This window comes from Protopterus annectens, chromosome 8.part0 (genome assembly GCF_019279795.1).
Source record: "Protopterus annectens isolate FY-2018-M chromosome 8.part0, PAN1.0, whole genome shotgun sequence".
Taxonomy (NCBI): domain Eukaryota; kingdom Metazoa; phylum Chordata; order Ceratodontiformes; family Protopteridae; genus Protopterus; species Protopterus annectens.
The window spans coordinates 281,033,924-281,048,387 of record NC_056741.1 but is presented as its reverse complement, the minus strand read 5'-3'; the positions used below and the strand labels follow the sequence as shown (position 1 = coordinate 281,048,387).

Below are 14,464 nucleotides of genomic sequence, written 5' to 3'. Positions count from 1 at the left end.
ATGGATCTACTTCATATGCTCGACATTTCAGAATGTGGACATTCATATGGCCGAGACCATATGATTGACATTCGAAATGTCGACCATAGAATAAAAAATAAAAAACACAAAAAAACTTACTTTCATGCTGCTAGCAGGGGGGGGCTACACCGCCTTGCGCCCCCCGTGGGGGGCTCCCCACCCCACACCTCCGGAACTTAAATATACCAACTCCAAGATTGCACTACAGTACAGAAGATGGAAATCTTTCCATTCCGCACTGTACGGAGATGCCGGTTCCGCATGGACATTTCGAATGTCGATCATATGGTCTCGGCTATATGAATGTCGACATTCTGAAATGTCAACCATGTGAAGGAACCCATATATATATATATATATATATATATATATATATATATATATATATATATATATATATATATATATATATATATATATATATATATATATATATATATATATATATATATACACACATACATACATACATACATACACATAAAACGTCACATTATAATGTAGAAAAAAGTTTCTTAGATGCATTCTATTATCTGCTTAAGGGGTAATAAGTTACCTAATCATTGTCATGGTAACAGCTACAGGCTGACTCAATAAAGAGATGGTCTCTATGCAGATCTTTGAAACTATTAATGGATTCTAGGTTTTTGATGTTTTGATGCCAGTAGGCAGGTGGTTCAAGGTAGGAGGTCCCAAAATAGAGAAGGTTCTCTCACTTACAGCACTTACAAATTGAGGGTGTATCAGAGAGGAATTATTCTCCTGTGTACATCTGAGATAAGGGTGATCTTGTAAAAATAGTTTCATGGAGACTCAGTGGGTGCGTTTTAGAACCTTGCAAATAAGAATAAGTGGCTCTATGAGGCACAGGAAGCCAATGGGATTTATGTTTCACAAAAATGCAATAGTGCATGGAGGCTTTGCTAATAGAATGAATATGCGGATGTTATTCTCTTCCACTCCTATTACAGCTGTCAATCATTAAAAATAAAAAAAATCTAAACAGCACTACAATTCACAATATGCACATTACACCACATCAAAAGCACTCAAAAATTAAAATGCAATTTAAGTGAAACTAAATGAAAATGTTCAACAAAAATAATAATAAAACTATTCTTTTGAAATACAAGAAGAAATAATCTGCTTGGATACAGCTAATCTCAAGGACCTGGGATGAAAGCTGGTCAGATTTCTTAATAGTCTTAGTTTTATCCAAATACAATCTGAGTTGTCTATGCACATCTAACGTGTGTAACACCTTCTCATTAGCAGATTGTGGAGAAGGGAAAAAAGTGGGCAAATGAATAGCCTGATTAAGGGACAACTTATTCACCACCTTTGGCATAAAAGAAGGATTAGTACACAAGGACACCATGTCCTTATGAAAGACCAAAAAAGGAGGATAAGTCATCACAGCCTGAAAGCTCAGACACCCGTCTGGCAGAAGTATGGGCTAACAAAAGTGTAGTCTTCCAAGAGCAAGGAAGCTGAAGCAGCAAGCTCAAAGGGAGCCTGAGTCAATTTTTCCACAACAAAATTAAGATCCCAGGGAGGAGGAACAGGATTCCTGGGAGTCCTATTATGAAGGACGCCTTTAAAAAATTGTTTAGCTTACAAACTAGAAGCTAAAGGAGGAGATAAAGGCAGAAAAGCAGAGACAGCTAAGTGAGCAATTCACACAAGTAAAAAAGAACCAAAGGAACAGCAACAGAAACTGGATCCAGGTTACGAGAGAGACACCATACAGAAAACTTCTTCCATTTGGATAAATAGAAATTCCTAGTATTGGGTTTCCTGGCCTCCTGCATGACCCAAAGCACATCCTCAGAAAAAAAGGTGTCTATGTGGAATCAAAATCCTATCACCCACAATGTAAGTTGAAGAGTGGACAGGTCAGGATGGATGGGAGATCCCTTGTCTTGTGTGAGTAGGTCCACCCTGTGAGATAACTTGTGATGATTGCCCTTGGCTAAATGCAAAAGAGGAGGAACCAATTTTGCCTCAGCGAGAAGGCAGTCACCAGCAAGATTTTGGGAGTGTCTTGCTGGAGTGTCTTGCTGAATTCTGAACAGGACTTTTGAAATGAGGGGAAGGTGCGGGAAAGCATAAAGAAACAGCCCCTTCCAAGAGAAAGATAGGGTGTCCACCTTCCACACCAGAGAATCTGGAACTCTGGCACAAAACAGAGGAAGCTGTTTGTTCAGAGAAGAGGAAAATAGATCTACTTGCAGAGTGTCCCAGTGGAGAACAATGTCCAGAAACACATCCCTCTGAAGTATTCATTCATGGGATTAAGTTAAGGACCTGCTCAGAGTGTCTGCCATAATGTTTTGACCGGAAGGAATGTAAACTGCCTGAGGAGTCACTTGATATTCGACAGCAAAATCCCATACCAGGAGTGCCACCCAAGAAGATAAGATCTGGTTCTCCCCTGTTTGTTTACATATCACATCACTGTAGCATTGTCTGTAAATATCTTAAGAGGTCCCGGGGAGAAAATAGGATGAAAAGCCTGAAGAGGAAGCAGAAGGGCTCTCATTTCTGACACTGATGTGCTCCTTCTGCTGAAGAGGAGATCATCCCCACTGCACCTTTAAGCAATCAAAACCTGCACCCCATCCTATGTTGAAGCATCTGTGAACAGCTCCTGAGATGGAAGATGGTGATGAAAAGTGAGCCCTGTATTTAAGGACAACTGCTGGATCCACCAGTGAAGTTCCTTCTTGAGACAAAGTAGAAGAGGAACTACCAATTCTAGGGGATATGCATGTTGAAGCCAAACTGACTTCATATAAGGAAGTTTTAGTGGTTCCTGAAGTTCGGCCAGAGGAAGCATAGGGATGGTGGATAACATGAATCCAAGAGCTTTTAGAACTCCCGCTGGCCTCCATTACAGCCAGGAAGTAGAGTTTGAAAGAAGGAAATGAAAGTCAAGGCTTTGGGAGGAGGCAGAGATGCCAGCATAGGCACCGTCCAAATCCTGCAACCCAGAAAAACATGGTCCTGAGAAGGAGTCAGAGAAGACTTTTTGAAGTTTATTGTAAACCCAAAATCTAAATAAGAGAGATGGAAAAATGGAAATTCTGCAACAGGACCTCTGGAGAGGATGCCTGAAACAGCAGGACATCTAAGTAGGGAAATACTTGGATCCCCTGAAGCCTGCAAAAAGCAGTCAAAGGAGTGAGGCATTTGGTGAATACCCCCTGCGGTAGTAGATAGGCCAAAGGACAAAGCAGAGAAATGAAAATGCCAGAAAGCAACAGAGAAATGCAACAACTTCCTGAAAAGGGGATGGATCAGAATATGGAGATAAGCATCCTTAAGATCCAGAGACACCATATAAGCCTGAGGAAGCAAAAAAGGAAGCAAAGTCTGAAGGGATAAACATCAGAAAAGTGGGCACCTCCAGAAAAGTGTTTAGATGAGACAGATCGAGAACTGGTCTCCAAGTACCCTCTTTTCTGGGTACTAGAAACATCCTGGAATAAACCATCCTCCCCCTTTGGGACACAGGCACCTCTTGAATACTACCCTGAGTCAAAAGGTCCCAAAGCACCTCTGGGGAAAAACGGAGTTGTTCCGGATAAGGATGAGGAATACCTGTAAAAGGGGGAAGGGATTTCCATACCATGAAATACCCCTGGAGAATAATGGACAGAACCCAGGAATCCTGAGTAATCTGTAGCCAAACAGAAAGAGAGAGAGAGAGACTGGCTAAGAGAAAGCAGAACGTGGCTGGGAAGAAACTGATAGTCAGAGAGCACCTGGTTTATCTGGAAAGGAAGACTTTTGAGTCCCTGGAGTCTGAGGAGCTTGCTTGCCATCCTTTCTGACCTTAGGAGGGTGAGATTGCCTGCAAACAAAGGCTGGCTTATTGTGGTAGTTTCTCTGAAATTTAGGAACAGGAGAAACAAACACGTTTGAGTTCCTGTAAAGCCTTCCCCTTATCCTGAAAGGACTTAAACAAATCAGCAGCAGGTTTCCCAAACAAGTGTTTATTACTTATTTATTTACTGACATTTGTTGACCGGGAAAGTCCACTGGGTCAAAGTAATGATTTTCAGTGGCAGCCCGGGGAGAAAAGCTCTAGCAACAAATTAAAAATTACTATAACAAACAACTAAACAAAAATTATTATACAACAGAATACGATTGACAGTAATAAGAAACCATACCAATATAAATTGCATTTCTTAGTGATAGAAATATGCAGAGTACAATGTCATTATGCAGTGAAAATAAATGACAGTAGAACTTGCATAATATATAAATGGATAACATGTTGAGGACATTCAATATTAAACAATCATGACACACAGTACAGTCTGTGCAATATGAAGGAGATTATACTTTTGTCTTGTGGAAGTTTCTTAAGGATTAAATATTGATTAGTATACTTTAAGAGAAAGTCATAGAAGTGTAGTTAATTTACTAATATTTCAGTTGATCTAAAAAAGGGGTATTCTAGTCAGTAAACTTATTATCAAGAGGGACATCCATCAACTTAGCCTTGATATCATCAGGCAATGGTTGAAGCTGAAGCCAAGAATACCTCCTCGTCATTGACCCAATAGCAGCAGCCCTAGAAGAAGCATCTGCTGCATCATAACTACACTTGATGGAATGATGAGCCACCTGTGAGGAAGTCCCATAACAGGGAAAGAGCAGAAGTTTTACCCTCAGAGTCTGGAAGATCAGAAATAACCTGACAAGCTTGAGACAGGAAATGCAACACATACCTGGACATATGGGTCTGATAATTATTAGGCCTAAAACCCAAGATAGCTGAGGTGTACACCTTCTTATCTAGCCTTTCCATGGTTCTGCTGTCTTTATCAGAAGGCAGTAAACTTGGGCGAAGGAAACAATTGAGAGGGCTTGTCAGAGGCTACAGACACCACTGGGGGGTCAGCAGCAGGACACTTGCACAAAACATTACACCTTCAGGCACCCTATAAAACCTATCCGGTTTCCTGGGAGCAGGGTGCTGAGAATCAGGAAAACACATCCAACAAAACAGGAGGAACAGCAGAAGGTTTAGGAGATTCCATATGCAGGAACTCATAGTATGTCTTGTGGATCTCAGAGACCTGAGCACAATCCCATTTAGTAAACTCCATCATCCTGGAGATTGTGTCCCCAAAATACATCTCTTCTTCTTCTGTCCCCTAGTCCAAAGGAAAAGGAATTTAAGAACAGTAAGCAAGAAATTCCTCATCAGAATCCAACTCCTCCTCAGAGGAATCCTGTTCCCTGGGTCTTTTATATGGAGTAGAGGACCAAGGGGAGAGCTGGAACAGAAACACTCAGAATAGATTTTAATGCCATCAAACTATTAAACAAACACTGCCACTCACTCTTGGATTCTTAGGGGCAGGAGAAACATGTTTCGTGTTTTGTTTTTTCGTTAATAGGATGTCTGCCTTATAAAATCTGAAAGGCTCTGACCCAGCAAAGCATTCAATAGTAGTAGTAGGAACTTCTTCTCTGACTAAAATCTGAGGAACACCCCTAGGCCTCTCGGAAATGATCAACTGTGGCTCCTCCTGAACTTTGAAACTTATATCGGCAAAGCCTCCTCTGATGTGCTTAAAGGTGGATCCCTGCTGGCCTCCAACCTGGTCGTGGCAAAGGAATCTGACAACAAAGCTAGGCAAACCTCTGGGCAGTCACTCACTTCAGGAGAAACGTCTGGTAGAGGCTAGCCAGTGGAAGATTCTGGCCTAGGCTTCTTAACTTTCTTCCCCGATGGCTGTCACTTGGGGCAGGAAGTTCCCTCTATAGTATCTTTCACAAGAAGTTTAAGTCACTGATTCTCAAGATACACTGCCAAAGAAACAACTCTACTATGCAAAATTTTAGATACAAAAGCCTGACAGATTGAACAGAACATATGGTCGTGTGAGCTGCCAAGGCACAACAGACACTGTTCATGGTGGTCTTTATGGGGAATCTGTCTCCCACACTGGCATTTATCCCTCCTGGATGTCATGAAACCCCACATGCAACCACAAAGACAAGTTAAAAAAAAAAAAAAAAAAAAAAAAAGGACCCCCGACAAGGCACTTATCTGCAATGGCTTGGAAACCAGCAATGGAATATAAGTATTCAGATAGATGATTAAGAGATGGCATTTGGACTGGTGGCAAAGAAGTTCTGAGAATGTATGTCCGGATGTCACCTTTATACCTTACACTACACAAGGAGCATGTGTTTGTGACGTGCAGAGTACCTTAAAGCAACCTAAGGCTTTGGTATACTGCCCAAACGTCAGGCTGCCCTAGACAGGGAATCATAGGTTCATAGGTTAGTACTAGGCTACCTGCCCTTTCAGGCCATTTTAAGCTTAGCCAGTTACCCAATGTGAGAATCAAACCCTGTACCTTGTGTCTGTAAGGTAAACACCTTAACCATTAGGCCAATCTCCCACCCACATATAAAGAATACCACAACAGTGATATGGAAGGACATCTACTCCCCATGGTCAGAACAAGAGCTCATGGGATTCAGCCAATCAACCAAATGCTGAGAAAGCTGATATTCCAGCATATGCATGCATGTATGCACACAAAGTGGGAACTAGGTATTCTCCTCAGAATCACTAGTCTTTGGAGAAAAATGCCCATCACACAGGTTTAAGCCCTTGCTTGTTGAAGATGAGCTTAATACCTATGGGGACCAGGAATGATCTATAAGACCATATTATTTAATGGGCTTACCTCCAGGTCCTTCTGAACATTTTCTAGGTGAAACCTTGGTCACATGTCGGACCCTACAACCAATCTCAAACTTTCAACCATAGCCATCTCATTGGTGAGTAAGATAGGTCAGGAGTTTCTCCCTTTGATGTTTTGAGGTAAGATGGGTTGAAATGTTGGTATAATAGTGCGGTCCTCCTCAAGGCAATACAGGCAATGTTGGTAAAGCCATTGTTTTTAACAGCCACAGGAGCACTTAACTGAATATTTACATTGCGATATTAAACAGAAGGACCACCATTGATGATAGGGTTGTTATTCCACCATTCCATTACTGACACTCCCAGACAAGGGGAATGAATGCTATAAGATAGCAAATAAGAGAATGCTATCAGCCAGAAAGAGTTTTCCTCTGCTTGTAGTATTTCAAAGATTAAAGGATTTGCTTAGCCAAGTCTGCCTTAAAAATAATCTAAATGCTATGGTCCATAGATTAGTACTAGACTAACTGCCCTTGTGGTCATTTTAAGTCTAGCCAATTATCCCATGTGAGAGTCAAACCCTGTTCCTTATGGCTGGAAGGTAAACACCTTAACCATTAGGACAACCTCCCAACACATACGTAAAAGGTACCTGGAGATGATTTCAAGGCAGTTAGCTTTAAAAAAAATTCTTTGCCACTACCAATTAGATTCATTCTATAGGCCATTCAATGGAAGGTGAGAATGTACCAATGCAGCTCTATGTAATTATGAAACTATAATTTTAGCTACAAATGCATACAATATCCTTGGTCATCTCATGATGCCTACCTTCCACTGGAAGTCAAATTATCCAAACATGTTTTGATGTACTGGTTATAGTAGTCAATTTGTTCTTCATAAAAAAATGTTTTAGAGTTCAGTCCATTTAAAGTCTGTCGCAGCCTCATTATCTCCATCTTACGATGCTGGCGATACCTCCTCTGATTACGTATGTCCTGAATCATAGAGAAAAAAATGATCATAATTACTGTATAAATATTTTAAAATTACATGAGTTATGGTTTTCAGTTACCACTATTTTGCTTTTCTATACATGGATTATGTTTTGGCAGTGAACAGCATACCAGGAATTTTTCCCAAGAAATATGCTCTTTTGGAGCATCTATACAAACAGAACACAGGCAAACACACAATGCAATCCTAAACTCAATCTCACCCCTCACATCTGAGTAACCATTATCATGGGATGTATAAATTATGTGGACCTCTGGATATGGGTTCATGATACTAGTACCCCCCCCCCCAAAAGACACAATTTCTCTAGCCTACACTAATGAATATACCAGGGAAGCAGAATATAAAACTGGAAACCTTACCATTTTGCAGCAGTATACAAGAAATCATACCTTTTGATAATTTCTAAGGCAGACTTGGCTAAGCAAGTCATTGACTTTTGAAATCCTACAAGCTGAAAGAGAGACACTTACATTAACAGTAGAAAGATGACTCGAGAAATTAATAATTTATCAGTATTGAGCCTTCACAGGCACAATGTAACTGGATTAATTTATGAGAAATAGATATGGTAGACCCTCCTGCTTGTTCTATTAGTAGACTTAATGCCTGTCATGTGAATGTGGATTTCAAGGCATCAAGCCTGCAGGGAGGTAGCTTTCCTCAAATTGTTGGAGCATAATTTCCATATCCAAACTCAGTCCATATCTATGTCAGAAACAACAGTGACTTGCCAGCCCAAAATATGAATGTGAGCAGTACATTTCACTCTCTGGTACTATACAGAGTGGATCGCTCAACAAAGATAATTCCAAAACATCCAAGTTTCAATGCATCAGGCTCTAGCACAGTGTAAGATTATGGCAGGTAAACCAAAATACCGATAATACTATACCTGCTACCACAGACAGCTCAATCCTAGGCTCATGATAAGCACAGGAACTACTAGGCTGATTACTAATTATTTAAAAAGTCACACAACAGAACTACCATTCAACAATGAGTCACTAAGATAAGAAAAATAATGCTTAAAAACTGCAAGTCAATAAGAGGATGTACAAGGAGGTAACTAACTAGGAGGATAAATAGGGATTTAAAAACATCTGCTTTTATGGTGAGTCATCTAATACAACGATACTATACTTCCTCTGTATGTCTCTTCTCCAATAATTCATAATGTGTCAAGAACAATGTTCTATACATATCTACAAAAAAAGTAAATGTACCAGAAATCACAATCTGAAAGAACTCAGCTCAGTTTAAAACATTTTGCAAACAAGTGAAAAGAAGACCAAGTAAGCTGCCTCAAAAGTTTGCTTAGCTAACACTTCCGTGAAGACAACAGCAGAAGCAGCTGCTTTTCAAGTAATGCATGCCTTAACATGACCTAGGAAAGAAGTATAAATAACCTCTGCTCCCCCAGTACAGCCCCCAGCATATCAGAAAAGAGACAGAGGGGGAGATAGAGAAAAGAAAATCTGTTATGAGTTCCTGATACCTTTAGCTGTGAGGACAGGCCTCCAAATATTTCCAAGAAGCCATATCATGCAACACTCTCTCCACTGCTTTATGCAGACGAGGACTAAAAGCTGGTAGCAAAATACAACACAAGTACTCACCATACTTACTAATCAACAAGAACATCCTGTGGAATGGAAACTATTGGGATTTTCTCTATTTGTATGCGCAATTTGGCATAATTCTGAATTTTCTCTAGCTCTCAAGTTTTTTGGGTGAATGAATGTTCTCCAGTTAAAGTGTTGACTATCACATATCAGACTTGTATGGTGTGCCTAACCCTTACTCAATTCAGTCTCAAAGCATTGAAAGAGACCACCAAGAATATAATTAGAAATTTTCCTGACTTACCAGCAAATATATTTCTAGATTCTGGACAGAAAGACATTCAATATAAACTTCGGCCCTTCAAGGTGAACCTATACAATTAGATGGGCAGCCTCACATTCTCTCCCAATCTATCTTGTTTTGCCCTCCTTTGGGCTATGGGCATCTTCTGAGTATGGATTATTGGCTAGGCTTATAATGGTCCGCTGATTGCCTAATACTTAACTATAAACCACTCGTACGCCAATGATATTCATGGGTAATGAGTATCCATCGTAGAAGACATTCTTACAGATTTATTAATCTGGTGAATAATGCAGTTAGACAAAGTACTTATCACATCTTCAGAGAGAGATCAGTGCAACACTATTATAATGTTTGGGTTCACTCAATTTAAGACTGCCACTTTCATCTGGATTTTTAGAAACTCTGTCTCCTATGCTCAGCCATAGTAAATCTCGGGCCAAATCAAATTAGGTGCTGATACAACCGATATTATGCTTCATTTTATACTCTGCAATGTTCTTCTCTTTCTACAAGTCTTCCACAATGGTTACATAACACTTGCAACATAATGAAATACCCAATAGTGTAGAAAATTATAAAAAGAAGTCTCATTTCTGAGCAGGGAGCAGGATCTTGAATCTTACACTGACCTCTCTGCCCTGATACTGTTATTTTAAGTACTTTTATACAACTGTACTATTCTGTCTTGACACACAGTCTGAACAGAGATGATAAAATCAGCGAGTAAAAGGAAAATAGCATCACCGGAACTGAATTCATCCTCAAGTCCTGGTGAGTACCTTCATGAGGTGGACCACATTTTTCACAAAAATCTCACCAAGACGACACTGATATATATAGACTGTATTTTATATAGCATATATCATGGACAGTAGTAGCTTAAAAAATAAAAAAAGCAGAGTGAACAAGACCCAGGATAAAAAAATACCCAATCCTGGTAGGCGTACTGGTGTCAGGAATGGAAAAAAGTGTAGAATCCTCAAGACACAGAGACATTCTTACAATGGGGTCAGTCCAGGCACAGGGGAAAGATGCCCCCCCCCCCCACCCCAGCTGTAGAAAGTAGTAGTCCACAAAAAAATCACAAAAATGAATAGGCCAGAAATGATCAGTAAAGATGATAGACTGGACTACTGAGGATAAGAAAGACATTGTGTACCTTTACTATTATGCAAAAAAGCTCAGAATTTTCAGACAGAAGATATGCAAAAAGATTAAGAGAGAAATTAGAGGAAAGAAAAATACTTGCACAAGAAAAACTGTTGGAAGTTTCAAATAAAAATGTGTGTTCATTAGTACAACAGATTTATTAAAATATTATATAGACCAAGAAACCTTGGGTTGTTTGGAAAAACGAAGCGACTGAGGAAGTGTAAAAATATATATAAAAAAAAGATTTTTGAAAGGTACAAAAAAGAAATACTGACACATGAAAGAAAGAGATCTGATATGGTGTATTATGTATGCAAAGGAAAAAGTCAAATTATCAATACAAAAAAAAAATGCAGCCCCAAAGATATTTGGAGAGAAATACAGGCAAAGGCATCCAGACATGGAAAATTTCACAATACAAAAAATAAGATTGCAAAGAGGGAATGCAGAACAGAAGATTAGTAAAGCAGAAGTTAAAAAAGTAGAAGCTGAAGTTATGTAATACCTGCGAAGTGAAGGATTTAGTGTAGAAAGTGTAACAGGTTATATCACAGCATGATGGAACAATGAGTCCCCAAATAAAGAGAAACGGGAGACGTGACGAAATATGGACATGGGAAAGAGAAAGAGATTTAATATTGTGCAATATTTATACAAAGGAGAAAGTAAAATTAATAGATACAAAAAGAGCAGCATCAAAGATATTTGAAAGCCCACGTTTGCACAGGTTTGCGCTGGTTTAAGCTCCATGGATCCAGTTTTGGTGTGCTGTAGACTGCAAGAGCATCAGGAAGAGGAAAGCCGAAAACACCTCAAAAAATCCAAATCCACCAAAACCACTAGAGCAAGTGAGTTAAACCTTAGCACGGATATAAATAGGACGTGCTGGAGGGATAGATTTATCACTCAGAGACTCCCTATGCTGTGGAATAGAGTCCCGGTCCATGTGAGGCAGAGCACCTCGCTGGCTCTGTTCAAGAGAAATCTTGACCTGTGGATGGGAGATCATAGGTTTACCCCGGGAATCATCTCTGTGTCACTGCTGGACAGAGGCACAACAAACTAACGGGTACAGTATTTTTTCATATAAGGGGTGGCGTAAGCCACAAAAATTCGGGCTAGGCTTATAAATGCCTTGGGGCAGATAGCCTAGTATAAACCTATAAACCTATGAACTCTAAGTGCCTCCATTTTGATTTTTTCCTAATTTACTGCTTTCTGCACTTGTTTTGGTCATTTTTTTAATTTAATTGCATTTATTTAAACAGTATTTGCTTTAATATTGCTACAGACTCAAGTGTGCTAGCTTGCACTGCATTTGAATTGTTTTTACTGCTGTTTTAGCTGCTTTTCTGTATATATATATATATATATATATATATATATATATATATATATATATATATATACACACACACACAAAAAAGGTCTAAGTTTGTTTCCTGCCTTTACTGTAACTAGTGTACTCCAGATACAGATTTCCTGTATCCAGGACTGTTTGTAAGCTTCTGAGCCCCCCCCCCCAAAGCCTTTCTGTGTTGGAGGGAAGCTTTCTAGCTCATTAGTGGAAGTGGTAAGCACTAGGTAGCCCAACTTCCACAAGAAGAGTGGTTTCTGGCCCAGAAATTGTAGTTTATTGGCCATTAGGGCAGTTTTTCCATCCCTTTCAACTTTCTGGTTTAAAAGCCTGCATTTGAGCTTGTTTGCCGCCTTTCCTGTAAGCAGTCTAGCCCAGATAGAGATTTGCTGTATCCAGGACCGTTTGTAAGCTTCTCAGCCCTCCCAAGCCTTTCTGTGTTGGAGGGAAGCCTTCTTTCTTATCATTGGAAGTGGTAAGCACTAGGTAGCTTATCTACCACAAGAGGAGTGGTTTCTGGCCCAGAAATTGTAGTTTATTGGCTGTTTAGGCAGTTTTTCCATCCCTTTCAAATTTCTGGTTAAAAAGCCCGCGTTTGTGCACGTTTACGCTTGTTTAAGCTCTGCCTAGCAGCACCGAGCTGAGGTAAACTATTACTGGTGTCAGAAAGTCTGCTCTTCAGTTTTTCCCTTGAATTTTGCTAGCTCTTTCTCTCTTGCACTTCAAATAGCTTAATCGCTTTGCACTTAAACAGGTTTTTGTAGCAATTATTGCAGCACACCTAAGTGCCATCAGCACTAGTTGTTCTTCATGGAATTAGCTCCAGTACTTAGTAGTTATGACCACCCCTCCTGGCATGATTAAAGGGCAGTTCCCTGTGCTTTCTCCTATTAATGCACTTGGGCATTCTGAGACAGTGTAGCAACTGCCTCATGTACACAAACAACCCTCTCCTCTTACCTCCTGACATTCAGACTTGTGAGAGATGCACTTATATCACCAAATTGGAAACTGCGCACTCTCCAGCCAAGACTGGACTAGCTGGCCAAGAGGAGAAGGTCAACACCCGCACCACACCACATGGAACACATAGCCCTCCAGAACACCCACCATCACATCTCTCATATAAAAACACAAACCACACACCCACCTTCACGGAGGATCTCAACAGAAATTTACACAAACAGCAGAGACCTCCAAGACAAATATGCACTCGACCACCACAACACAGCACAAACCACAGGACACACAGCTCATCTCCACAGTGTGTCCCTCAACCTAATCTCCTAAGTCTAAACACCTTGCCCAATACACTAATCATAGGTGACTCAATAGTGAGGCACACAGATATTCCGCTCACTAGGTTGAATAAGGAGAAAGTAACAGTCAGCTGTCTATCAGGTGCCAGAATCCGACATATAACACACACACTCAGGTCACTCCACAACAAGTATGACTCTGTCATTGTCAATGTGGTTGTGAATGACCAGAGATGCATCTCCCTGGACTACATGGAGAGAGACATGGTGGAGTTCTCAGATTATGTGGCCCAGGCAGGTATGACCCAAACCCTGAGCAGTATCCTACAGTCACGCAGAATGATACTGCAGTACAAACAAAAAATGAATGACTTCAACAACTGGCTAAGTTTCTGGTGTCATTCTAAGGGTATCCAGCATCTGTCTTCTTCGGATAACATGACTGACAGACTTCGATGTTTTGCCATAGATGGCCTGCATCTGTCACCCCTGGGTTTCCAGGTACTGGCTAAGCCTCTTGCCACCCTATAGTGCCTATTTAGGCGGTGTTCCATAGACCAAATTACCACTGTAACAGCTATAAATATATGCAATCTGAGGGTCATGCTGCTCAACGCTAAATGTCTAAATTTCAAGATGCACTCACTCAAAGCACTCCTTAAAATGGAGAACATTGACATTTGTGCTGTAACAGAGACCTGGTTTAAAGCAGCAGAAAGCACCCTTGCACTACCAGGCTATAACTCATTCCACACCTTTCGGCCCAGAAACATGGACTGTAGCTCCAAAGGCGGTGGTGTCTCCATATTCATAAAGGATATGCACACCTCCAGTCTAGTAGCCCAGCATAACGCATCTGAGATACTTCAGGTACAACTAACACTAGGTAAGATGGTGATCCAGGTCACAGCCAGATATAGGTCCCCAACCATGATCCTAGACTCTCACTTCACATTCCTAAGCACCCTGGAATTTATCAAGGTCCAACCCAACATTCTCATACAAGGAGACTTCAACTACCCCTCCATCAACTGGGAAAGCTACTCAAGCACCAATACACTGGGCCAAAGCTTCCTGGAACTCAATTCCAATCCCCTGGACCAG

The 14,464-nt window shown here is 40.5% G+C and overlaps 1 protein-coding gene across 1 annotated transcript in view; it reads right to left on the bottom strand.

Annotated features, from left to right (window-relative positions):
• The window catches only part of IQGAP3 (IQ motif containing GTPase activating protein 3), a 2,364,408-nt gene that overhangs the window by 219,255 nt on the left and 2,130,689 nt on the right, over nt 1–14,464 (bottom strand). Inside the window, exon 35 of the mRNA XM_044079778.1 lies at nt 7,535–7,701. Coding sequence (XP_043935713.1) covers nt 7,535–7,701 — 167 coding nt within the window. The remainder of the gene's footprint in view (nt 1–7,534; nt 7,702–14,464) is intronic.